This window comes from Sphaerodactylus townsendi, linkage group LG04 (genome assembly GCF_021028975.2).
Source record: "Sphaerodactylus townsendi isolate TG3544 linkage group LG04, MPM_Stown_v2.3, whole genome shotgun sequence".
Taxonomy (NCBI): domain Eukaryota; kingdom Metazoa; phylum Chordata; class Lepidosauria; order Squamata; family Sphaerodactylidae; genus Sphaerodactylus; species Sphaerodactylus townsendi.
This window is the reverse complement of record NC_059428.1, coordinates 74,841,758-74,868,193: the sequence shown is the minus strand read 5'-3', so window position 1 is coordinate 74,868,193 and position 26,436 is coordinate 74,841,758. Positions and strand designations below refer to the sequence as shown.

Sequence of the window (26,436 nt, the reverse complement as noted above, 5' to 3'; positions counted from 1 at the left end):
CCATTCCCGTCAATCTTCTGGCTGTAGCATTCTGTACCAGCTGTAGCTTCTGAACAGTCTTCAAGGGCAGCCCTATGTAGAATGCATTGTGGATGCACTACATACTAGGGCCGTGGTGGCGAACCTTTGGCACTCCAGATGTTATGGACTACAATTCCCATCAGCCCCTGCCAGCATGGTCAATTGGCCATGCTGGTAGGGGCTGATGGGAATTGTAGTCCATAACATCTGGAGTGCCAAAGGTTCGCCACCACTGTACTAGGGTATGCACTATAGCGGCAGGATCTTTCCTGCCTAAGAAGGTCCAAAGCTGGTGAAAAGCACCCCTGGCCACAGCTGCCACCTGTTTATCTAACTGAATACCTGGGTTCAGCAGCAGCCCCAGGTTATGAGTGTGCTCCTTTAGGGGGAATGCAACCCCACCCAGAACTGGAGACATCCAAATTTCTGTGTCAAACCTCATCCCCACCGGTAGTACCTCTGTTTTATCAGGATTAAGTTTCAGCTTGCTAGCCCTCGTCCATCCCAAAGCTGCCTCGAGGGACCTGTTCATGTGTACCACAGTCTCCCTGGGATCTGCTGGAAATGTGAGAGAAAGCCTAAATCTCTTGACTATCTTTCCCAGTGGCTTCATGTTGATATTGGAAAGCATGGGGGATGAGATGAAACCTTGAAGGATACCACAGGCCTGAGTACAAGGACTTGAGCAGGAGTTCCTCAGCATCACATTCTGAAAGCTATCTTTGACATAGGATTGAAACCACTACACTAGGCACCTGAGAACTAGTCACCCATACACTAGCAGAGGGCTCACTAATAAAAGTGAGCAGGGAAAATATTGCAAAGTATTAAGGAAAGGACAGAAAACCTTAAATTTGACCCTTGAGGCCTGGAGTGGTCTGCTCTAAGGAGTAGAATGAGGAGCTGGCAAAGGAAGGAGGAAAAACTTGTGGAGAGCACCAGGGACTCTCAGAAGGAAACCAGAGTTCTGACCAGCAGAGATCTGGACCAGAGATCTGAGGAACAATTTGCTGGGTCCTTCTTTAATGTACAAAAGATCCCCAGAATAGATGGGCATTTGACCATTCTGACTTTGGATTGGGTCAAGATAAAAAGTTGAAATTGCGCTGCCTGGTTTAAAGTTAATTGCTGTCAAATCTCAGGAAGAAAAATAGGTCATTAGGTTATTGTGAGCCATATTTGCATGGGCAGAAAGACCCTGGGTGAAGCAACATAATGGATGGCAAATTAATTATTTGGGTGTCTTTCATGATTGAGTAAAAAAGAAAAAAAAGCAGCAATGTATTTGGTGCTGGGCAGACACCTCTTATATACGTCTGAATATTGGGTGATAGCTCCAGTGTTGAAAAGTGTTTTGTGTTTGAGAATGATATGCCATTGAGCTAGGGAAGATTGCACTTGTTCTGTTTTCCTTGCAGCAACAATCTTCCATTCCTGGGAGTTTCCAGTGTCATGACTCAACCCAGGCACCTTGTAAGACTCTCTGTGTTTCAGATTCCCTGGCACTTAGGATGCAAAAGGGGTGCCTATTAAAACCACTAAGTCAAAAATAAGAGGGAAACCGTACTATATAAGGGATGTCAACTGGAGGAGGGAGCAGGGTCCTCACTGCCCACCCAAATATATCAGTCCCATGGAGGAGGGGAGAATGATAATATCTATATAATACTAGGAGATATTGGACAAAGTCATATTGATAGTATGTTTCATGGCTGTACTGAAGTAGTGGAAGGCAGCTGGGGAACGTTGTTTTTTTGCTCCCATGGCACTAGGTGAGGGTGTTTCTTTTTATTTAAACCGGTATTTTTATCACCATAATGTTACACTGGTGCAGGATTGGTATTGCCCAATGTGTAGGCTCTCAGATTAGCCATTATAAAAATAGCTGGAATCCCTGCACAGATTCTCCAAAAGGTTAAGCATACTTTTTATTTATTAACTTTGCTTCAGCTAAAATTTGGAATAGTAGAAGAGAATGTATTTCCCTAATTTGAAGGCAGAAGGGAATCCCAGTGCAGCAGATCACATCCTACATTTCAAAAGAAACAGGGAAATTAACAATATGCTTGGGAAAGGACAAATGGGAGAGCGTTTACGCACCATCTCCCTCATTCAAAGGTAATAATGGTGACTCAGTTGATTAAATTCAGCAGTCCACAAATATAACAGGATCTGCAAGTCAGGAAAGACATGTCAACCCATCCATCTCTTACTTGGTACAGTTATTTTCCTCACTATATTCCTCTCTCCCCCTAAATTCAATCTAGCCAAATGGAGACCATATGAAACTTGGTTTGTTGTTCCAGTCGGCTATAAATCTCATCAAAGAAGACATTGTAGCCCTACTGCCTGGCCTCCTTGAGAGATGCCTTTTTGACATACCTGTCAGCTCACTGTCCACTTAAAATGTTTGGTGGCTCCAATCCATTTTGAGAACTATCTTCTTTCTATCTTTACACTTTTGGAGTATACATTTAGCCCTGAGTATCCCAACACTTTGTTTTTGTCATTGGATCCCATCTCAGTACTTTCCTCCAGCAACTGACTTCAAACCCTTGGGTGAACACATTTGTTAGGGACAATGTATGTGTGACTCTGCATTGACCTCATCATCCCAAAGCAGGTGCCTTTGAAGATTGTTCTCTGCTCTTCCACCTCACCTTCACACTCTGCTTTCCCTTCCTCCAACAAACCTCTCTGGACTCCAGTTGTCAGGCCGGGTTCATGTGTCTTTCATCTCCCTAATTTCCCATTCTCTTTAGATTAGTAACATTAGCAGAAGTTAGATTTGTAAAACATTTTATTTAATGTATCTGTGAGAGTTTAGATTCTCTTTAGATTTGTAACATTAGCAGAAGTTAGGATTTGTAAAACATTTTATTTAATGTATCTGTGAGAGTTTCCAGTTTGCTAATTCCTTTGCTATTATTCCCTCTCTTAATAAATTCTTAATTTTAAACCCATGCCAGATTTATTTCTAAGAATTTATATAACCATAGAAGGTGTTAGATCAAATTTTGGACCCCGGTATACTCTGGGCAGAACAGTCCTGATAATAATTGCCCTGCGCACAGACATGTGTAGGCTTCTGACACCTCAAAGAGGGATGTTCCTGGAGTCAGGCCATTTGGGTAATTGTGGGATATCACTTGAGGGGCTTAGAATAAGCTCCTCTCTTGACATGCTGTCTGTGCTGCACTGCCACTTTTGCTCTGGCAACAGATTTACACTAGTACAGCATCAGCAGGAAATGATATTTGAGTTACTCTCGTGAAGGACTCCGCAAGGACGTAGGTAAGGGGGGGTCCTCGGGTTCAACCTCCCCATTCATGTCCGAAGCTCCGCCCAAAGTGGTTTGGACCTTGCAAAGTTATTCATACTATGTCTGTTGGAAATAAACTGATCTATTTTAATAAGTAAGTATTCAAGGTGAAAGTTGCCAACACACACACCATTCGATTTTCTTTAGTATCTAGAAATTTCCAAGCCACTGCTTGATTATGTTGCTTAATCAAAATATTCTTCATGGCAAAATATTTTATCTTTCATTTTCAGGTAGCAAGAGTAAAAATTACCAGATTTTCAGAAATCTCTGAGGTTTGACTATGCTGAACGATTAACTCAACGATGGCTTTGAATGAAGACCTACTGCATATTCAGGAATACTAGTCAAGCTGTAATGGACCTCAGAAGTCAATAAAATGATCCGATTATTTTGTGAATATGAAGCAGAGAATCTTCTTATGAAGACAAGCTGTTTGACTTAAATGCACTGATCAGTTTCTCTCGGGTGATCTGCCTGTATCTGTCTGCCCTTTGCAAAGATGTGCCTTTGAGATCCACAGCACACACCCCTGTATACATTATAAAATAATCCAACTGAAGAAGCATGTCTAAAAACTTGGAGATAATCAATTTGTCATTTTTATTGGAACATGAAAAGGAAATTATATTGGGAGTTCTGAAGAGAGATGAGTACTTGAAAAAAATTGAAGATAAGAGAATCAGGTAATTCTAATTTACTGTTACAGTTGACGTTTGAAGCATGCATTGCTTGATGACTCATGGATCAAATTGCTGTAGGCTAAGATGATTACTTTGTTCTTTAATATTTGATGGGGGCATGTTGCTTAACCATTATGCTCTATTTAAAATAGTTTAGCTTATTAGCTATCATAGTGCAGCTTTTTACTGCAGGTTATATAAAGTACAGTAATTATGTTTACATTCTTCCTTTCCTATCTTCCTCTCCCTTTTTAGTATCAAAAGCTCTTTGTTCAAGAAAGCAGATGATGTGTATGTCACATTAGGTGATGGTAAAAATTAACAAGGTCTAAATGAAATCATGCTTCCTGCCATTTTGGCAACATAATAAGATGGTTGCTGTTCAGACAGGAGAGTAACACACTAATATGGTAGATCCAACAGACAATCACATAGCAGTGAAGTAGTTTTTGAGTTTTGCAGAGTTGTATATTCTGCCTAACAGCCAATAAATCTCTTGGGGTAGAAGGAGATATACCTAATATGTAGTAAATTAGTCTGTGTGCAGGAGAAAATGTTCATCTTCAAACACATACATTACATAATCAATATGATTAACACCTTGATCCATTGAATTAGACAACCCATGAATGGAGTGGGCTGTAAGTAACCTGAAGGGATTGTTGAACAGGATGCATTCAGTGGCCCTGGGCATATGAATTACAGCAGAATTACATGGCAGGAATAAAGAAGAGCAAATTCTAAGTGCCTATGAATATATAGAGTTTAATAGGTTGTCTCAAGATCTTCGTTTAGCTATTTCCCTCTTTAATTCCACCTCAGTGTAAAATAGCACTTATATTTATCTGATTATCTGAGTTGCCAAATGTTCTTCTACCCTAAAGTAGTATTGCAAATAAGGTAAGTCAGTTCTTGGAAAGTTGAATCTGGTCTCTAAAACTTTTTTTTTAACTGCAATTTTAAACCTTGGACCAATTACTATTTTTATCTTTATTGGCTGAGACTTTTGTTTATCTTATGTGTATGTTTAGTTTGCCAGCTATTAACGAGACACGTCTCTCTTGCACATAGAGATGTGGTACAGTTGTTCATGACATAATTCTCTATTTGAAACTCCAGTGTCTGTTTTCAATGTAGCCAAGAAAGAGAAAAATTGCAGTAAGGCATCCTCTTGGTATGTACTTGTGCAACATAATTCTCCGCTAGAAGGTCTGAACACATGCTATACCTGTTATCAAAGGAAGGAGAAAGATGAAAAATACATTACTATGTTTCTACTTGTACTATAAGATATTGGAATACGAGTTTTTTTAATCCTAATAAAATTCTGCATTTCAACACCTTACATTCTTTTCAAGGAGGCATCAAGATATCACAATGATTTTGCAATGGCAGGAGCAGGAAATATGAAAGATACAATGTAATAAGATTTATGAAGTGAAGTCTTTTGAACAATCAACCTTTTGAGCAATGTGATTTACTTGTTTGCTCATGTTTTCTGTCCCTTTAAGATGTTTGTGTCTAATTTTCGAAGCTTTTCTGCTGTTTGGTAAAAACTGTTGTAGTACTGCATGTAAATGAGCTGAAAGTTAATGCATTTCCATATATATATATATGAGATGTTTTGTTAGTGCTGTGTAACAAACCTAGGCAGTGGTTATTCAGAGGCTGTTCTGGTGGTGGATTAACATCTGACTCATTTACCTCCTCCATCTCTTTTACTCTTGAACACTTAATTCTTCCTATTTTGAAATCAAAGCAGATTGTCACATTCATTCAGTGATTCACTCTTCTACACACTGGAAGGTATTATGGAAGGAAATTCATATGAAAAACATCTGTCTGAATGAGTTTTATGAGAACTAGGAGTCTGGTAAACTTGAACACTATGATTTTTATATATTCAGTCTCATTTGTGTCCTGTCCTTCTAAGGACCTTGGAACTGTATTTCCAGACAGTGTCTTTCATTCAAGTACTGGCTAGGACCTAGCTGCGTAGCTTCATCAAGCACCTATTAGACCATTCTGTGGGCTACTTTCTGTAATGTATAAGATTGACCTTGCTTTGGCTTTCTTCCAGTTTTTTTTTGTATCAACGCTGCTGTTTATAAAGCTGGGAAGGGCAAAATGACCATTTGCCTGGTGACTCAGCAGCCCAGTAAACCAATCTATGATGACTCACATTTTTAAAAGTGCTAAGAGTACTTGCTACCGGTGATTTACCCAAGGGAACCATGCCAAATGCTGTTGGAGAGTCAGTAGGCAGTCTGACCTTAGAAGAAATGCCTTCCTATTCCCAAATATGGGAGATGGTCACATAGAATCATGCTGAGGCTATGGTAATAGGCACCACTTCATACTTCCCTATGTGTTTTGACACGAGTTGTGACAAAGGAGGAAGAAAGGACAAGATCTCAAGTTGAGACTGAGCAGAGTCTTCATGACAGTGGGCCTCTATTGAGCCATTAAAATTGGGAGCCATGATATACTTTTCATATATTAACTATTCTGTTTTAAAGCCCAAAATATTTTTGCTGCCATATCTATTCAAGATACACACTTCCAATTTTTTTAACCTGCAATTAAACATGAAAAATGTGGTTTCCAGTCAGTGTTTTTAAAGCCCCAGATCCAAAATTCTGTATGGGGGACGTCTCCCTCATTATCACAGCTCTGTCTCAGCAACCCAATTGGCCTTTCTTGAAAATTGGGGGATTTTTAGAAACAGTAGAATTACTTTGCTGTATAATTCCCAAAGGGATGCCTGAAATCGTACGGCCAGAGAATGTATTTAATAGGCATCACTAGTTGCTTGTTCTCACCTTCTGGCATGCGAAGGTTTTCTGACTCAGAACATAAAGGCTCTGATTTAAGGAGCAATTAAATGGACAATTAAATGTATCCCCTTCGTGTTCAGAGTCAGTATAGATCGATATTCATTGTGGATGGTTACCATTATTTCTTGAGACTTAAAAGGACACTATTATTGCTTGCCCACCTAGAGTGCAGGTCTGACAGTGTTTCTGGATACAAATCAAGCAGCTGTTTGTCAGGTTCATCAAAGATATAAACCAAAAATACTAAACTGCAAGGGAAGTGGAGAGTATAAGAATTATATTTCGAATTATCATCGTGGATCTATACTTTTCAGCAGTTATACATTTTTATATCTGAGATTATCATTTTTATCTCTTGGAATTTTGATTCTTTAGGGGAAATTATTGTAACATAATTTTTAAAACATTATTTCAAGTACTATGCAAGCCAGAAATTACTCTTCTCTCTGTGCTACTGCAGAGATTTGCATAATTGGACTGAGAAAAGAAGCTGGTAAAATGCTCACATTGTGGTAGTTGAATTCCAGTTCCATTTTGACTGCAGTTTGGTGACCAATGATAAACAGTTATGTCTTTTTCAAATCCCATAATTTGACCTATAGCTAGGGTTGTCAGGGCTCCTACTCTGCTTGGAGACCTCAGTCGACAACCCCAACTGTTTCCTCCTTCTCTGCTGGCTAGCAAGAGAAAAATAAATTTTAAAATCATAGTCAGTTCTGGGGTTTTAACATAGAATTTCTGTAAATTCCTAGAGCAGTGACATCACCTTGGAAGTTTTCCAACAAGCAATGTAACACCATTATGCTGATGGCACCCCCTGCCTTTGCCCGCCATTCATGCCAGTGGCCAGCTGCTGGCTGGCAATCCTACTTGTGGTAATGTTCCAGCAGTGTTATGTGGTGTGATATATCACTGCAGTGTGGTTGGGACTTCATGCTGAGAGTAGATAAGGCTTTTTTGTATCTAACATCTTCTCTTTGTATGTAAAGTTATTCATTTTGCATAGCACTGAAGCATTACACTTAGGTAATATAGGTGGGGATGCTGCAAGGCCACCACAGAATAAATAGCCTGAGCTGTACTTATCAGCCATGTCCTGTACTGTCATGTGGCCTATGCTTTTGGTTGGAAAGACTTTATTGTTATTTGTGTAGCATGTGCTTGGGAAATGTTGTTCAATGATAAAAAAAAGAATTAAAATAAACAACAACTTGGACAAAGCCTGCCAGATTTCCATAAGCAGCCCATGGATTGTGATACTATTTGCTATCTATTCTATGGTTTTTGCCTCCATATTCCTCCTCCTCCTCCTCCTCCTGAAGCTGACAGGTGTCAGGCAGGGAGAGAAGAGGATGACGCTGAGAAAGTCCGGAAAACCGGCAAGCAGGCAGTTGCCAAAACCCGCTGGAAGCTGCTCAGACAGCAAAGCTTTTTGAAGGTATCACCATGCAAATGGATAAGCTGGAGATGAAGCTGGAGATTCAAGCTGTGTTGTTCAAGATGGCGCCTGGAGCGGGTTGTTAGAGAAGACCTCTGGTTACATGTTTTATTTTTCTCCTGAAACCTAGCAAATTGGACGAATTTTTATCATAAACTACCTAGGTACTCAACTACCTTTTAGGGCATTTTTGTGTGGCAGCTAGTGGAAGGGTGGACGACGTTGCATCGTTTTAAAATCAACATACCTTCGACTCTCTCCTTGTTGTGCTGCTGTACTGCTAGTAGAAGATGCCGGCATTTTGATGTGTAATGACGGGCCCCAAATTTGGCCCGTGCAGAGCCCGGTCCCAGTGATCAGAAAAAGGGGGCTGGTGGCAGAAGCCCCCCCTCGAGGACTAAATAGCGGGGAGCTGGTGACGGGGGCCCCTATACAATGGCTGTCCCTTTACAATGGCAAGGAGCTGTTGGTAGGGTCCCTTGCAATGACTTAGATAGGAGAGCAGAGCTGCCGTGTGAAGTCAGCAACAGGAGCCGGCTGTCTCGGGCCATAGCAGGCCAAATTGTGGGGAGCTGGTGGCAGGAGCTCCCCACTGAATTGAACAGCATAGAGTCAGGCGGCAGAGAACTAATGGCAGAGGTTTCCTGCAGTGGCAGACTCAAGACTACCAACTGGTGGCAGGAGCTCCCCGCTGAATTGAGCGACATAGAGTCAGGTGGTGGGAAACCAGTGGCAGAGGTTTCCTGTAACGACAGACTCAAGACTACCAACTGTGCTGAGCAAGGGTTTCTCGGACTAGCTTGCATTGCCTGTGGCTGTGGAACATCCTCAAAACTTCGACAGACTGGCTGGCCAAAGATTAAACCGTGGGGGCTGGTGGCAGAAGCCCCTGGCAGGCTGGTCTTGTGGGGGGGGGGAGGCAGTGGCCTTTCAACCTGGGCTGTTTACATCTTTTGCCATTACCTCACTAAAGTAAATTATTAGGAGCATAATGTAGTTAGTTTCCTTAGTATATTATTAGGGAATTGTATGCTAGATAAGTGTGGTTAGTTGTATCTTGAAGTAAATTAGGTAGTACTGTTGTTTATTTTGTAGCAGTTATAGTATTTCTACAGTAGTTATAGTCTTAGTGTAGAGAAATTTAGCTTTATTGTTAATGAACTGATTTAGTACTGTGATTATTGCTATGGGTTTATTGGTTTTATTGCTGCTGCTATTGTTATTGGTTGCTGCTGTTATTGCTATTGATACTGCTAGGTCTGATATGTTAAATCACCATCTTAAATTTAAATTTGATTTGTATTTTACTATTATATCTACTTTATTGATATCTAATCTGTTTATTGTTTATTTGTTTATTGTATATCACTGTGATGTATTATATATCACTGTATATATTGTATATTACTGTGATGTATTATGTGATGTATTATAATGCTGTTGATATTGTTATACTATGTCTTATGATTGTTGCTGTTATTCTATTTTATATTGTTCTTGTTCATTGCTGTTGTTTGCCACCCTGAACCCTTCGGGGGAAGGTGGGATATAAATTAAATGTGAAATGAAAAATGAAAATAAAAAAAAATTCATAAAACTTTTCAGGGGAAAGTGTGGAGTTGTACTTTGTAAGAAGGTTAGCAGTAAAGCCCATTGAATGAGAAATACAATGGGTGTTAGAGAACTTGATGGGTTAAATGAACCCACTAAGGGGGGCAACCCCTCCTGCCTTTCTTTGCCCCTGGTCCCCCAATGCCAGCTGCAACCTTCCCCAGGGCTCCTACTCTCTCAGGCTCCTACGTACTCCTATCCAGTCACTGTGTAGGACTCACTTCCAGCCAAACTGTGTGTGACGCTTAGCTGGAAGTGAGTCCTGTGTGGTGATTGGTTATTGTCCATTGACAGCCCCTACACAAGACAGTTAACCCCTGTCAACCCACAGCCAACCTGCTAGGAAAACAGGCACCCGAAACTCAACTTGCCACAGTGACAGACAGTGGGCTGGTGACCTCAAAGGACCTTGCTTCCTGTGTTGGCGAGGCAGGCTTGGTGTGAGCTGCTTCCACGCCATCATTCTTCCTGCTTGCTGTTGGCCTGCTGCTCTCACCCAAGGCCTCCGCTTCTCAGCCTGGCTCCTCCTGTTGACACCCATTGCCGTGGCAAGGTGAGTTTGGGGTGCCGGTTCTCTGCGGGGGCTGGCTGTGGGAGGGGAAATTGGCGGGGGCTAATGGTCCCATGCTGGGGCTGTCGTGGGAAAGTGACCAAGGTTGGTCTTCACCTTTTCACCCGAACAGGAAGTGATTTGAAGCCCAGTCTCAGATGGAGCCACCTCATGAGTTGTTCCCTCACCCAGGTGGGATTTGATGATATAATGGGCACCACTGACAGTCTGTAGCCCATCCTGCCTGTTTCTGGCCAGGGATGTTCTGGCCAGGCTGAAGTTGCTACCAGCTGTGTGTGGCTTCTTCAGCCAAGAAGGATTGTGCCTGTAAATCCAGAGTAGGTCCTTTTGCTGGGCATGTTGCTTGTATTTAATTTAATGTGTAGGATGCATATTGTACCAATATTTTTATTGAATGTGTGACTCAACACTTGACACCCTGCAGCTAATTGTATGAATTGCTTGTGGTATTGTGAAGAAATGGAAGTTGTATGTGTGACATTTTGAGCTACTGTGGCTTATTTATACACATAAATCAAAAATTTATATTCCATTTGTGATATTAGTGCACTTGAACCAGTCATTGGAGTGGCAAAATATCTTCCATAAACAATATCTATGAAAAATCTGTTTGTTTGCTTTCTTAGGAAATTAAAGAATGAGTTATTGGAAGTAAAACGGAAAGGTGGACGGCATCGCCAACAGGACAACAGTAGGATTTGCGTTCGCTGTCAAAAAAATCTGGGCTTAATCTTTGATAGAGGGGACCAGTGTCAAACATGCGGACTCAGAGTTTGCAACAAATGTCGTGTTGTAGCAATTGATGGCAACTGGAAATGCACTGTATGTGCTAAGATTGCGTAAGTTTTATTCTTAGACATATTATAATAGCAGCTTCAATTTCTGGATCTATTTGTTATAATGTAGTTATTAGGTGATATTAGATATATTTAAAAGGGGAAGACTTTTTTTAAATGTGTGGGTGAATAAAGAAGCATGCGGACTTCATTTGAGCTAAAACTGAATCTTGAAGCAGATGAAATAAGATAATAAATCATTTGCACTAATAGCTCTTGCTGAAAGATGACAGTTTCTTGACACCTAGTAGCTCTTCCCTTTCCCAATCATTCCTGGTTTCTTCTTACTAAAGGAAGTGACCTAAAGAAACTGAAGAAACTGGAGACAGCCAGAATTGTGTAGAAGTTAAGATGTCAGACTGGGAACTGGGAGACCCATGTTTGAGTCCTCATAGAAGCTTGCTGGGTAATCTTGGACCAGTCACAAACTCTTACCCTAACTAGCCTCATAGATTTGTTGTGAGAATGAAATTGAGGAAAGGAGAACAATCTTTATGGATCTTTTTGTAAAACCTAAAGAGGAAAAGGAAAACACCAAGTACCTGATCAAGCAATTGGTCTCAATTTCACTTTGCATGAGAAAGAAATTTAAAATTAGTGCTCTTAATTAAAAACAAGGATGATATGTGCTTATCTTCATATAAAGCTTTCTTTCTTTCAGCCCAGAATTTTTTATTAGCAGGGAAATTACAAACTAGTTTACTATGAAGAAGAATTTGGATTTATATCCCCCCTTTCTCTCCTGTAGGAGACTCAAAGGGGCTTACAATCTCCATGCCCTTCTCCCCTCACAACAAACACACTGTGAGGTAGGTGGGGCTGAGAGAGCTCTGAGAAGCTGTGACTAGCCCAAGGTCGCCAGCTGGTGTGTGTGGGAGTGTACAGGCTAATCTGAATTCCCCAGATAAGCCTCCACAGCTCAGGCGGCAGAGCTGGGAATCAAACCCGGTTCCTCCAGATTAGATACACGAGTTCTTAACCTCCTACGCCACTGCTGAAGTTTGTAAGGCATCTTCATTATGAATTCAGAATATATCACAATAATTAAAATAAAATAGCTTATACCAGAATTATACAGCTGGTGGTATTATTATGTCTATTTTATTTGCAAATTATGTGATAGCTGTTTTCAAATTCATTTCTCTCGTCAAGAAGCTCTTCCTATGTTGCTGGGCCAACCTGTAAACATTTGCTACAAAATTCTAGTGCACTGCAGAACTTTGTGTGGAACATTCTTGAGGCACTATCATTTTGTCCAGTGTCCAGGTTGGATCTTTCCAGGTTCACTGCTTCCCCACATGACTTGAGTTTGCGATCTAGATTCTAGAACACACCCAATGCTCCTCTGAAGTGGACCAGTACATTAGAATTTTGCAGTGGACAAACATAATCTTTCAGGGTAATTGCCCAGCATCATTAATCTTATCATAGAGGAGTCACAAGACTTCTCAGTTTTGATGAACTCTGTTCTGTAGCATTCTGATGGTCAAGTTAAACATAGTTGCAGCAGACTTGATTGGTACTGCCTCCAGTCATGTGAGAAGTGGTGTGTGTGTGGTAACCAATCAAGAGTGAAGACCCCTTTCCGCTGTGACCTATCTTCCCCATAGCCTGCCAAGCAGAGGGGAAAATATCATTTTTGCTATATCACCTATGAACTCTTTGCTCTTGAGATCATATTCCGCCCCCTGTTTACTGTGGGATTGGGGCTAGTTCAGTTCTAAGGAGCAGTATGTGGATAACACAGATAATAGATAGGCTACCACATATTTCCTGTTCTATTTACTTTCCTTATACAAATTGAACATATGTGGGGTTTGTTAGAAACAGGAAATGCTGTTTGTTGAATTTTGCATAGTCATCATTAAGAAGGAATCTAAGGTCATGCTTTGCTCCTAGACAAATGAAAATTTTGTCAAATTTTCTAATTTTGTCAAGCATCTGTTTCTATAGACAGTGCTAATTATACCAGACAGTTGCCTTATCCAACAAGAATGCATGCTGTACATTTGGAAGGGATTCCGAGAGCAATAATCATCTATCTAATTTCAGTAAACTCAGTTGTTGCAGCTAAAAAGACAACTAACTGTCTTTTCAGATACCAGGTACCCAGTATAGGTGAGAGGTTGTCCCCCTGAACTTTTAAGTGAGGTTCTCTTCTAAAGAAGCCACCAAACATGCTGATTTTCTTTCTCTGGTGATAAAGTACATCATTAATGTCTATCTTTATTATATACCTTCTTGGCTACCTGGTATTTTTGAAAGTGAATCCCATATTGGTGAAGGAGGTGAGCAGGAAGGCTATTTTTTCTTTGTGGCTTTCTGTAGTGCCAATAAGCATATACCCTCACACTCTGGTCATAGATTACAGTAAGGAAAGGAGAGAGAAAATGGATCATGGGGCTAAAAATCTGTTATTTATACTCTGTAGATTTTTGTTGAATGCGTATCTGTTGAATCTAGATATTATTTACAAAATATTTTAAAACTCTGGTGGGATTAGTTTTGTGATCCAAATGGTTCACAAGACCAAGAACTGTTAATCATCATTATCTTAAAGTACAAAATCCTGTGCACCCAAGAAATCAGTGTGAATTGAGGCCACCTAGAGTTTTTTTTAAATGCTTTTGTTTCAGTGTCTGCAGAATAGATTTGAGCTACAGCCTCAGCATGTGCAGAAACAAAGCCAACAGGAATATGCTACCATTCTCTTCAGACACCACTTTCCCCACTTTCCCATCACCCACAGAACATGTCTTAGACCAGAGGTCTTCAAACTATGGCCCTCCAGATGTTCAGGAACTACAATTCCCATCAACCTCTGCCAGCATGGCCAAGTAGCAGGGCTGATGGGAATTGTAGTTCCTGAACATCTGGAGGACCATAGTTTGAAGACCCCTGTCTTAGACTGAAGGTGTCCAGTTATCAAATCCACTGTCTATAAAATAGGGCAGTCCTAGTGATCGTGGAAGTAACAGTTTCAAATTAATGTCACTGCAGGGTTCCTAGTTGATCCACAGTGCTGAACCATTGCACATCATTCATTGGTTATGCAACAGAAATACATGGTAATTTGCTGCTAGGGATAAATATGAGTCTGCCTATTGCTTTGTATAATCAAGTAACTGAAGGGAAAAATTGGTTCTAAATAAGTTAAGGATCTCTGCTGCAGGACTGTGGGCTCAAAACCCAGAGAAGAACAATAGGTTCCAGTAGGTGATGAACTTTGAAAGTCTATGTTATGAAAAAGGAGTATATTTTGTCTGGCATATTTGTCTGGCCATTTTCCAGGAAATGTTATTCTCTCCTGCCTATCAGATAATGAAAGAGAAGAAGGTGAATTCTCCTGAGATGATAAACCAGCTACAGAAGAGCAGTACTAGATTATTTAATGGGGAACATTATCAGTCTAAGGCCATTATTACAGGTAATGCTAGTGGATGTCACCATTGCAGGCCCCCTTTTTATAATGGTATGGGTTTCATAAAGGACGCATTAGACAAAAAAGCTGGTTTTTGCCTCTTGCAAATCCCATGAAGCCTAGCCACAAGGAGCAGTACATAATCTCTAGCCACAAGGATCAGTACATAATCTGTAGTTAGCCATCCTCTTATGTGCTTTATTAGATCCAGTGTGGTGTAGTGGTTAAGAGTGGAGGACTCTAATTTGGAGAACCAGGTTGTCCTAGAACTCTTTCAGTCCACACAAACACAGGCAATGGCAAACCACACCTGAACATCTCTTGCCTTGAAAACCCTATATAAGTAAGCTGTGAAGTGATGGCAGTATCACACACATGCACACACACAATGTAGTTTATTAAATAAATACTTTATAACATTGTGCTTCTTTTCAAATCAAAGGACTGATTTTGACAATTCAACAGGTTCCATTTATTTATCTCTTTGTGCTAAGATTTTAAATGTGTATGTATATATTTGAATAGATGGTGATCTGACTGAGTTCATATTGCATAGAACAGAACATTTTTCTTTCTTTTCTCTTTTCTGTTTTTATACAGACAGCTTCGGATAGTAACTGGTGAATGGTTTTTTGAAGAGAGAGCAAAGCGCTTCAAACAGTCCAACCTCCTTGGGGCTGATGTTGTTAGAAAGTCCCTCATACGCAGAAGCCCTGGTAAAAATAACAATAGGGAAAGAATTTGTTCTCCTTAGGTCTGTTCTCCTTAGGTTTGTTCTCCTTAGGTTCTCCTTACTGTTGTCCTAATTGTTGGTTTTAGCTTTACTACTGCAGGTTGAACTAGCATGGCCAAGTTCTTCAAAATAAAAATGCTTTATTTTTTATATGACATTCTGAGTGATGTTCCATCCAATGAACTCATCAGCAATTCTACAAGACTACCCACTGGACTCATATGCTGAGACCTTATAAACATTTCCAGCAGCTGTACCTCTGTGTTTATTCTGTTCTGACCTCTTCTTTCTCCTGACCACCTCTATAAAATCCTGTCTCACTCAGTGAAGCACATGAACCTGAGTATCAGATAATAGGCATAGGTTGCAGTTTAGTAGTGTTAGTACACATGAAGTTACTCCCCAGCAGGAGATTTTATGTGTTTGTTTTTTGACCAAAATCCCTGTATAAATATGAGGCATTTCTGTTTTTAGAGCCAGCATTGTGTAGTGGTTAAGAGCAGGTGGATTCTAATCTGGAGAACTGGGTTTGATTCCCTACTCCTCCACCTGAGTGGCAGAGGCTTATCTGGTGAACCAGATGTGTTTCCGCACTCCTGCATTCCTGCTGGGTGACCTTGGGCGAGTCATAATTCTTCTGAACTCTCTCAGCCCCACCTACCTCACAAGGTGTCTGTTGTGGGGAAAGGAAGGGAAAGCCACCTTGAGTCTCCTTACAAGAGAGAAAGGTGGGGTATAAATCCAAACTCTTCTTCTTCTTTCATAAGACAGAAGAAAATCTTCTTCTTCTTTTATAAGACAGCATTCCTTCCACTCCACAGAGCACTGAGTCCGTACAAATTTGTAAATGTTAACAACGATTCAGTGGTTTCTATTTAAAATGTGTAAGGACCTCATGATGTACTGGTCTCTCTCATTGGAACTAATTTGCTGACATAACTTCGGGGGAGGGCGACTAATAAATCGGTTGAATGAATGAATGAATAAATAAATAAATAATACAAGGTTGAGTTGTCGTAGTGGATGGTGATAGCCTTGCACATATTTTAAAACAACTCTTCAGTTTTATGTGTAGAGATCTTTTCTACAACAAAAACATTTATTACTGGTAGTTTAGAAGGTTTTTTGTACATTTTTATGAGAATAATGCTTCTGTGGAATGTGATCAATCTTGGGAATATGTTTGCATATATATATGCAATTCTTATATATATATATAATTCTTCTGACTGGATTTTTAAAATATTTGAACATTTATAGATTTTTTTGGAGTGACTAACATAAATTTTTTAATTTAAATGTCCGGCTAAAATGTGAAACATAGAAGTTTTTTTGGTACAATTTTATGAGAATAATGCTTCTGTGGAATGTGATAAATCTTGGGAATGTGTTTATTTATATACCTTCTAACTGGGAAGTAGCTCTTAGTTGTGATTGTATTTCATTCATGACATAAGTGAAGCAGATGTCACTGAATATGTGAATAATCACTGCTGTAGCAACTTCCATACTGAATGCGCTAAATAATGGTCCCGGAATGTTCAAGTGAATGGTGTGTTACTGTTGGACTCAGGACAGTTGCTTTTATGGACTACTTTAGTCTGTTTTTAGCCTTATTTTTTTAAAGCACTTCTCTTCTTTTAAGAGTCTTCCTCTGATCTGACACCTGGAGGAAAACCCAAAGATCAGTCACAGGCAAGCACTGAGGATACTTCAAAGCAAGACACAGCAGCCTCCTTTTCAAGTGGGATGAAATCAGTCATCAGTGGGCCCAAGAAAATTGGGTAAGCAAACCTTTACAAACTGAACACTGTTGTATTTTTCTTGACTCCACAGTATAACATTATTTGGAGTAAACTTCCAAGGTAAGAAAAATTCACAAAGCAGATTCTGCTTTAGAACAGACTCTGGAACAAATTTTTTTTTACCTTCAAGGTTTTTAGCTATAAATTGCAGCTTTTAGAAGTAAAATGTTTCTTCTGTCTTCAAGTTGTGGATTCTCACCACAAGGTAAGCTAGTAAAACTGGATGGCAAATATTAAGCAGTGCATTACATTTTGAAGTAGGGTGCTTCCACGTGTAGGTTTTTTCTGCTTTGGCTACCAAACTGTAGTGTCTTGTTTTGGGGTACTCACATAACAAATATGGTCTAATTTTGTTCCCATTCCCCATCCACAATATGTTTTTCCCCAGTCAGCTTTTTATTTCTGTTTGGGAAGAGTGTGATCCAAGTTCATATTACCTGGCAGTCTTTGTCAAAAGGTGTACATCATTGAAGGTCCTGCCCACTTTGGTGCCATTTTCCTTTTGTCACACCCTTACTTTGGCTCCTTCCCTACTCGCTACCGCAGTGCTGCCTATTGGCTTTTAAAAACCCAACTGTCAATTGGTGGCTCACCACAGAGTAATTTATTTCCAGGATCCACTAATTCCCAGCACCCACTTTCATCTATACCCTGCTTCTCTTCCCAGTGGGGATTCTACGTGGTTTAAATCCGTTTGATGTCTGTTTTATCCTCACAAAAATCCTGTTTTGAGATACTAAGAGAAAAGACAGATCTCTGGAATGAAGGAGCTAAATTTTTTTTAATGAAAGCTGAGAATTTAGAGGAATTTGTAGATTATAGCAGTTTATTGCCACAATGTTCTGTAGAACTACGTAGTAGATTATAGCAATCTACTGTCAACACTATAACAATCTGAGCGTGGATGTAAAGTCACAGCTGATTTATGGCAAAGCCAGCAAGGGGCTTTCAATGCAAGTAATTAAGCAGTAATTAATTATGTAATTAAGTTTGCCTTAGCCTTCCTCTCCAGAGTCTTCCTTGGAGGTCTCCCTTCCAAGTACCAACTGTGCTTAGCTTCTGGGATCTGAAAAGATCGAGATATACCATGCTGCCTCCTCTCCCTCTAGCAATTCAGCCACCATCAGTTTCTTAAAGTCCAAAAATAGCACCAGTGAATAATGATAGACATGAGGGCCTGAGGCAGAGATAAAACTGATATGTGACTCCTCTGTTATCACAATGAGAGCCGCATGGCAGAGCATCACCATGTGGAACCAGTTGTAGCCTGTTGGGGAAATTTGTTCATCTTTTGTATTTCCTCAGTAGTAGTGCAGAAGATAAACAGTGCTGTTAGTTGGCTATTGTCTCATATTTTTTATTTTTATTTTTAAATTTTTATTATTCGATTTATATCCCACCCTTTCCATAGGGTTCAGGGCGGCGAACAACAACCATATAAACAACAAAGTATAAATAATCATAATCAAAACAGCAAAAGCATCAATAAACATAACATTAAGAAAATAGCAAAACATCAATGAGCATAGCATGAAATATCATAGCACATCAATAAGCAACGGCATGAAAATATAACATTATAAATAGTAACATCAATAATCATAACGTTACACATAGCAAAACATCCATAAGCGTAACATGACAACTTAATAAAAACATCATTAACAAAAAACCATCAATAATCATAACATAATAAGCAAACTAAGGAAACACAGATGGAGACTTTCTCTTCTATAGCCAAGACTACAAGAACATAACGACCTAAGAATAACCTTCTAAACAGTTCATAGCAGTGTCAGTACAATAACCAAGCCTAGTAACTAACCTAAGAAGTCACATCAATCACAGAACTAAGCCTAATACATAAACCAACAATCCCCAACACTAACTCCATAAATTACAAGCAATATAACAAACTCACTATCTAAAATACAATGCGTGAACTAACTAAAATAATCAATGTAGGTAATCAAGCCTCAAGAGACACCAAAATGGAGTGTTGGGCCTCTAGTAGCTGTTAACACTGACGCCACCCCCACAGTCAATATCTTCAGTTCCATCTGAGGGGGTCGCTGCTGCCCTCGCTGCCATGTTATTGCTGAGGCACACTCAACCTCAACTGTCAAATGTGATTCCGTCGCGTGCTCTGTGGGGGCCCCTGCCATTGGCCCCCACTGCCATGTGGAAACCTCTGGTTTTGAACGAATGCACCTCGTCCCATCACTGTTGCTGCTGGCAGGCCGTTGCTGCCACCCTGAACTCAAGTGCTGCCGCCTAGCTGGTTATCTCCTGGGGGCTCCAGCCAATCGTTATTTGAGGGCTGCTTTCACTGACCCCCTACTCCAGGGCCACCCAGGAACTGTAGGGGCACCTCTCAGTTCAGAGGAATCTTGCTGCTCACTGAATTGCTGCTCATTGAATCAAAAACGCAAGCCACCAGCAGACGGGCACAGGCAAAGAGTAAATGAAGAGGCACGCTGTTCCAGTCCTCTATTTCTCCACACTTCCATTCCTTCTACAATTCAAGCCAACTAACTAACAAAATACTAGTGAAGTTCTCAAAGGTAGCAAAGAAAACATACTTCTACCCCTCCTAGGTCCTAAAAAATATAACTAACTGCCAGAGCTCCAAACTAGAGGTCCGCTCCAGGTACCATCTTTAGAGAAATTGCCACATACTTTTTTAACACACACTTTTGTGACAAATTTAAAGCCATCATTTTTGCATTTTGATTAAAACCCATTAAAATGCTCACAGTCAAAGTTCCTTGAAAAATACTCCATTGCATGTGCATCAGTATCATGAACCTGTTGAATAGTAAGGCAAGTGGCTATTGGTTTAGCATTATGTTTTGTTACTTCCTTTTTCTTCTTTCAATTTCTGTCCAGTACGAGGGTCCTAAGGGCAGTAACCAAAGGGGAACTTGTAAATCTGAAGGCAGAAGATGGAAGAAGCATTCGGTCAGACACAGATATCCAGAGTATACATAGCACTGACAGGTAAGAGAAAAGGTATCTCTCATTTATTATGGTTTTTGCTGTCCTCAGTTGTCCTCAGAACCTAAAGCAAATAGTGCCATTCTTCATCAAGGGAGGGGAGGCACCTGGATCATAACATGTACTGAAGTTATTCTGGTTTAAAGTTCTTGGATGCTCCTTTCCTATTGACATTGTCTTGTCTTGTAAAGCAAGGAATTTTATGACTCAGGCTTGCTTGGTCCCTGAAGCAACAGGGATTAGCTTTAAATAATTCACGATGGTTTCCCAGTTAGCATGGCCTGGATGCGGGTGTGTCTGCAGGCAGACTTCCGTACGTCTTTAAACATGGAACCTTGATCAGACTGAAAGTTCTCAGATTCTTGTACAAGATATTAATGTCATCAACATTTGGGGAGAGGGGGTTGCTGCAGAAAGCCCTGACGTAACAGCAGTTTACATGTAGAAATCATAAAATGTGGTGCTGTTCATAGTAAGGAGGGTGTGACAATTTGTGTTTTTTAGCCAGCCTCCAAATGGTACCATAGACAGTCCTAACATATAAGCATGTCTGGGATTCTTGTTTAGGGAAACTACATTCCAGTTAAAAATGAAATCTTACTTATAATATTTAATGCTTAGAATTCCATGACATATTTATACAAACAGTGTTTCCCTCTGTTTTGTTGGTGGCTGAGGGAAAAACTCAATGGAGGAGCAGTATATAAAAATAGTGGTGTGCTTTCACTGTTTCCTTCCTTCTGCCTGAATTGGAGGCATATTCTATGAATAGCTAGCCCAGATTTCCTAAACCAGTTTTCTTTAGTTCACTTGGGTCACACTTTAAAAGGATGTAGAAATGGCTTCCACACTAAAACATGCTAATGATCAGTCATTCCATTTTTGCAAACAGCAACATTGAATTTATTTAGATACTTATTTGTAGAATTTTTGTGTCACCTTTCTCCCCAAAGGGATACCGCATTCAAGAATGTCCAATTTACACATGCGTTTGTGTGTTTATATGTTTTTACTGAATTCTTTATTTTATATGTTACTTTAAACGTTGTTTTAATGTTAAAATATTTTGATGTTTGGAAGTTTGCTGCCTGGGGAGGGAGGAAGCTCTATTTGTGTGGACAGGCAGTCTAAAAATGTTCCAAGTAAACAAATAAGTACACAAAGAAGCCCCAGTTCATGGGTGGGTTCCAATTCAATGATTGTAGGATCCGGGCCATATGCCATGGGTTCACACTCTTTGGATTTGCCCTTCAGCTTACACCCCAAGAGGTTGTGCCTCTATCCAGACACAAATGACAGCAAAGACGGCCCATTAAAAGACAGTACTCTTCCCAATTTCCTTCTGAATTACTGAAGTAAAACTATTTTCATATAGCATGTGGTCAGGTGGCTGAGAACAGGCAAGCTAAATCTTCAGAAGACAGAGAATGCTGGTCAGTAAATCAGTTCTTGATGGAGTTCAGCTCTCTTTGAAGGATACAGTTAAGCACTTAGGAATCTATTTAGACCCTGCTTCTTTGATAGAGAAACAGGTGATTGTGGTGCTTAAGAGTGTTTTTTTTTTCAACTGCATATAGTCCAAAACCCTCCTCTGTTTGAAACTGCTCACCAGACCATGCTGATCTGCTCTGCAGAAACCCAGGGATTTTATTTATTGTGATATTTGCTATGTAGAGCTTTCACTGAAGTCTACTGAGAAACTGCAGTAGATAATTTGGCAACCCAGCTATCAGGAGCTAACCTGCTCATGTTGGGAGGTGAAACCCAAAGCGGTTCGGCGCTGTTGGTGTTGTTAGATCTCACCGCAGTGTTCGATATGGTAGACCACGACCTTTTGGTCCACCGCCTCGCTGGTATCGGGGTTCGAGATTCAGCCTTAAATTGGCTGATCTCGTTCCTCCGAGATCGGGGACAGCAGGTGGCATCGGGGGGTGAGATCTCCAAGCGTCGCCCCATTATGTGTGGGGTGCCTCAAGGAGCGATACTCTCCCCGATGCTTTTTAATATCTACATGCACCCCCTGGTGAGTCTAGTTCGGAGTTTTGGGCTGCGGTGTCATCAATACGCTGATGACACCCAGCTCTTGTTCACAATGGAGGGCAGCCCGACCTCGGCCCCTGATGCTCTCCAGCGTTGTCTTGATGCTGTGGCTGGTTGGTTGAGTGCTAGTTGGCTGAAGTTGAATCCCACTAAGACGGAGGTCCTGTGGCTGGGCCGGGGGGAGTGTCCGGTGGCCTTTGGCCTGCCTACCCTTCTTGGCGAGACGTTAAAATTAACTTTGTCCGCCAAGAGCCTGGGGGTGACTCTGGATCCATCTTTATCATTGGTGGTCCAGGTCACCCAGACAGCCCAGGCAGCTTTTTACCATCTGCGGCAGGCACGGCAACTGACCCCGTATCTCTCCCGTTCTGATCTGGCCACTGTGATCCATGCCACGGTCACCTCTAGATTAGACTACTGTAACTCGCTCTACGCGGGCTTACCTTTGGCCATGATCCGGAAACTGAAACTCGTACAGAATGCGGCAGCCAGACTCCTTTCCGGAGCAACAGCAAGGGATGTGTGCTCCGGTCCTATACCAACTGCACTGGCTGCCGATCAAGTACCGGGTCATGTTTAAAGTTTTGGTTTTGACCTTTAAAGCCATTCGCGGCCTTGGCCCTGCATATCTAAGAGACCGTCTCTCCCTATATCGCCCTTCTAGGCCCCTCCGTTCATCGGAGGCGGACCTACTGGTGATCCCTGTCCCCAAGGCGATCCGGCTGGCCTCTACAAGGTCCAGGGCTTTTACGGCTCTGGCCCCTACCTGGTGGAACAGGCTTCCAGGTGAGATCAGGGCCCTGCAGGATTTACAAAGTTTCCGCAGGGCCTGTAAAACGGACCTGTTCCGCCAGGCGTTTGGCCAGCTGGGATAATATCAACTGCAACAAAAAGCAAACATCTGGCCTCCCGTGGGTTCATAAAAGGGGGAATAGAATAGCTGAAGCCATCTCTAGTCTAATATTTTATGTATTTTAATTAATTTATATATATGATGTTTTAACTTTTTATTTTGTTGGAAACCGCCCTGAGCCTTCGGGGAGGGCGGTACACAAATACAATCAATCAATCAATCAATCAATCAATCAATCAATCAATCAATCAATCAATCAATCAATCAATCAATCAATCAATCAATAAATAAATTACTATTCCTTTGGGATCATGGCTCATGGTTTCTGAAGAACTATAAGGTATTAACATAGAACCCCAGTTTAGTGAGGTTGTGTTAGCTTACAGTGCTATTTTAGCTCTGTTCTACATCCTCCTAGGTGGCAGAAATCCTTCCCCACTCCCCATTTCCCATGCCACCCTTCCCCTTGAACTACCATTATACTCAGTGAAGGGTTTAATTGTCCTTTCCCTCAACACTTTATTCTGGGCTTGTTTATAAGGGAACTTCAATTTCTCAGTTAATTTAGTTATTTCCTTTTCACTTGACATAGCCATGCCATTCCTGAATTGATCCATAAAAGTTCATTAATTGCTACTTTTTTCTTTGAAGCCAAAGGGATTGTTTGTTAATCTTTTCCTTTATGTTTTCATGACTGTAATTTTCATAATTACAGCATTAAAAACTTTAATAAACATTTATTTTGTCTGCAAAAAGAAAAGTAAGTAATACTTATTTCCTCTGAGGAAAAACACCAAATGACTCAGGAATGCTCTTGCTGTTCAGCAGACATGAGATAACTAAGCAGAAAAGCAGAAGTTGATTAACAGCAACCACAAAGGGAAGAAAAAATATAAAGAAATGGCAAAGCCTGAATGGTAGTTTTTGTGAATCTACACTGGGCAGGCTAGTACTGCAGTTGTATTGTAAGTGGCTTTCTCACTCACACCACAAAATCATCTTTAAAAAATAGGGGGAAAATTCCGGAATGCAGCAGACTGACAGCACTACTTACACCATGACACAGAGTGAATGAATTGTAGCCATAAATGGTTGGCGTGGAAGCAGTGTGGCTGCAGGCACAGACACAATATATTTTAGCTTTTTCCTTTTCAATCTTCATTTTTTTCTGCTAGGAGGCCTCAAAAGTCAGACAATAGTGTTTGGAATTGGGCAATTTTGTTGCCTAGCAATAATCTTCCATGCATTGGCAAACAGATTTAATAATCATCATTCATGTTTCCTCTTGTAATGCATATTTTCTAAAACGCATAAAAGGCTTTTAGAACTGAGATCTGATTTTGAATAGTTTTGAGCGTAGTATAGAAACTTATAAACAGGAATTCACAATGAGAAGGAAAAATATGAAGCTTTTATAGATTTGTCACAAAGTAATTTCTGTGAGATATCAGTAGTATTAATTGGTGCTGAGAGTTGATCTTAAAAAAACAGATATCATTTGGGAATAACTAGTGAGGTATGAATCCTGCCTAGATGTTTTGGCAAATGCAATTTTTTATTTATTAAATTCGTTACTTTCTGGTTCCCAGCCAGACAGGCAGGCAAAGAGCAGCTTACACATATGGTTAAAATATAAATGATACAACATAAAATTCAAGGATGACAAAACACCAGAATATCAAATATTAAAATCATATCCAGTTTCAGGAAGTTTTTTTCTTTGAAACTGTTTATTTGTGTTCCCTTTGCTGTATTCACACTGTTGCTCTGTCAGTGCTTAGATTTCTTCTGTCTGGATGCACATTCGTATTCTTGAGTATTCTGCCTGTGTTCCACTTAATATAATAGATATGTTCCTCTGCTGCTGGAGAGAATAGGTATGCATTATGACTGGTATCCATGGGTAGACCTGTCCTCCGTGAACATGTCCACTCCCCTCTTGAAGCCTTCCAAGTTGGCAGCCATCACCACATTCTGAGGCAAGGAGTTCTATAGTTTATGTGTAGCATGAAGAAAAGCTTCCTTTTGTCTGTTTTGTATCTCTCACCTTTCGGCTTCAGCAAATGACCTTATATCCTACTATTATGAGAGGGGACAAAAAGCTGTGACTTGATGGCAAAAAAAATTACTGTTGTATTAGGTCTGAGAATAAATACAATTAGTGAAGATAGCCAAATTCTAATCTATAGTGCAGAGGTTATATTTTGCTGAACCTCTTCTCTAAGTGAATTGGCATCAATGGACTTAGAAGAGGGCTGTTTTCTTTAGGATTTGTAAATCTCTTTATCAGTTTTATATGGTAATACACTATGTAGATATCTCTTTATATTAATGAGGTTTGCTAGATTTGACGTGTATGTGTGTGTTTGTGTGTGTGTGTGTGTGTGTGTGTGTATACAGGGGGCCAAGTCAGACTGGAAACACATGTGGGGGGGGGGTGAATGTGCAGAACCTTCTCACCCACACACATGCATTTACACACAGTTTTCCTGACGTATCCTGGCTGATGTTCCATGATTGGCTGCAGTGTTAGATTAAATGCCTTCTTCCAATATAATTATCAACATGGAGAAGAAGAAAGGGCAGTTTTTTGGGGCTGTCTATTGACTTCAGTTGAAGTGTTTTAGTTTGCATCACCTATTATGCATTCGAAATACATATTTTAGTAGGTTGAGAGCTTTCATGAGCATAGCTCTGTTCTTCCTTTGACTGTTCTTCCCCCACAGCACCTCCTTCCTTCTCTCCCTCCTCCTTTTTCTTCCATCTCCTTGAGAAAATGGAGTCTTGCTATTGTAAAGATTCCATTGATGGCAGTACAAGGATTTTCATAAAAAATACATTCTGCCCAGTGCTGAGGGGCAAGAAGAATTCAATTTCAATTAGTGAGTATATCAAGGACAAATAAAACAGGGTTTCTATCATTGTATTTGTCAGATGTTATATCTTTTGAAACATCAGATTGGATTGGATTTGTGTGTTCTTGAGTAGGAATGAGAATATTTCAACTAAATTTTAATCAGAGCTTCCAACCTTTAACAAAGGTTCCTTCATTTCCATAAAGAAAGGTTTTTCACTGGCAGTGAATCAGATTGTGGTATCATAGGATCAAGCAAGCAATAATGTAATTCAAATATCATTTTTAGTATAATGGGATTGCCAGCAGTCCAGGAAGACTGCTAAACATGTGTGAGGGTGGCCGAGTCAGCTTTCTGCAGGGAAGCATACATGACAAACAAATACCTTTCAGTGTATTGTCAAAGGCTTTCAT

General features: G+C 40.4%; 1 protein-coding gene across 1 annotated transcript in view; it reads left to right on the top strand.

The window, feature by feature from the left end:
* The window catches only part of SYTL5 (synaptotagmin like 5), a 99,093-nt gene that overhangs the window by 31,964 nt on the left and 40,693 nt on the right, over positions 1-26,436 (top strand). The window contains 5 exon segments of the mRNA XM_048494773.1: positions 3,577-4,029; positions 11,110-11,322; positions 15,341-15,456; positions 17,119-17,257; positions 20,168-20,278. Coding sequence (XP_048350730.1) covers positions 3,911-4,029; positions 11,110-11,322; positions 15,341-15,456; positions 17,119-17,257; positions 20,168-20,278 — 698 coding nt within the window. The 5' untranslated portion in view covers positions 3,577-3,910.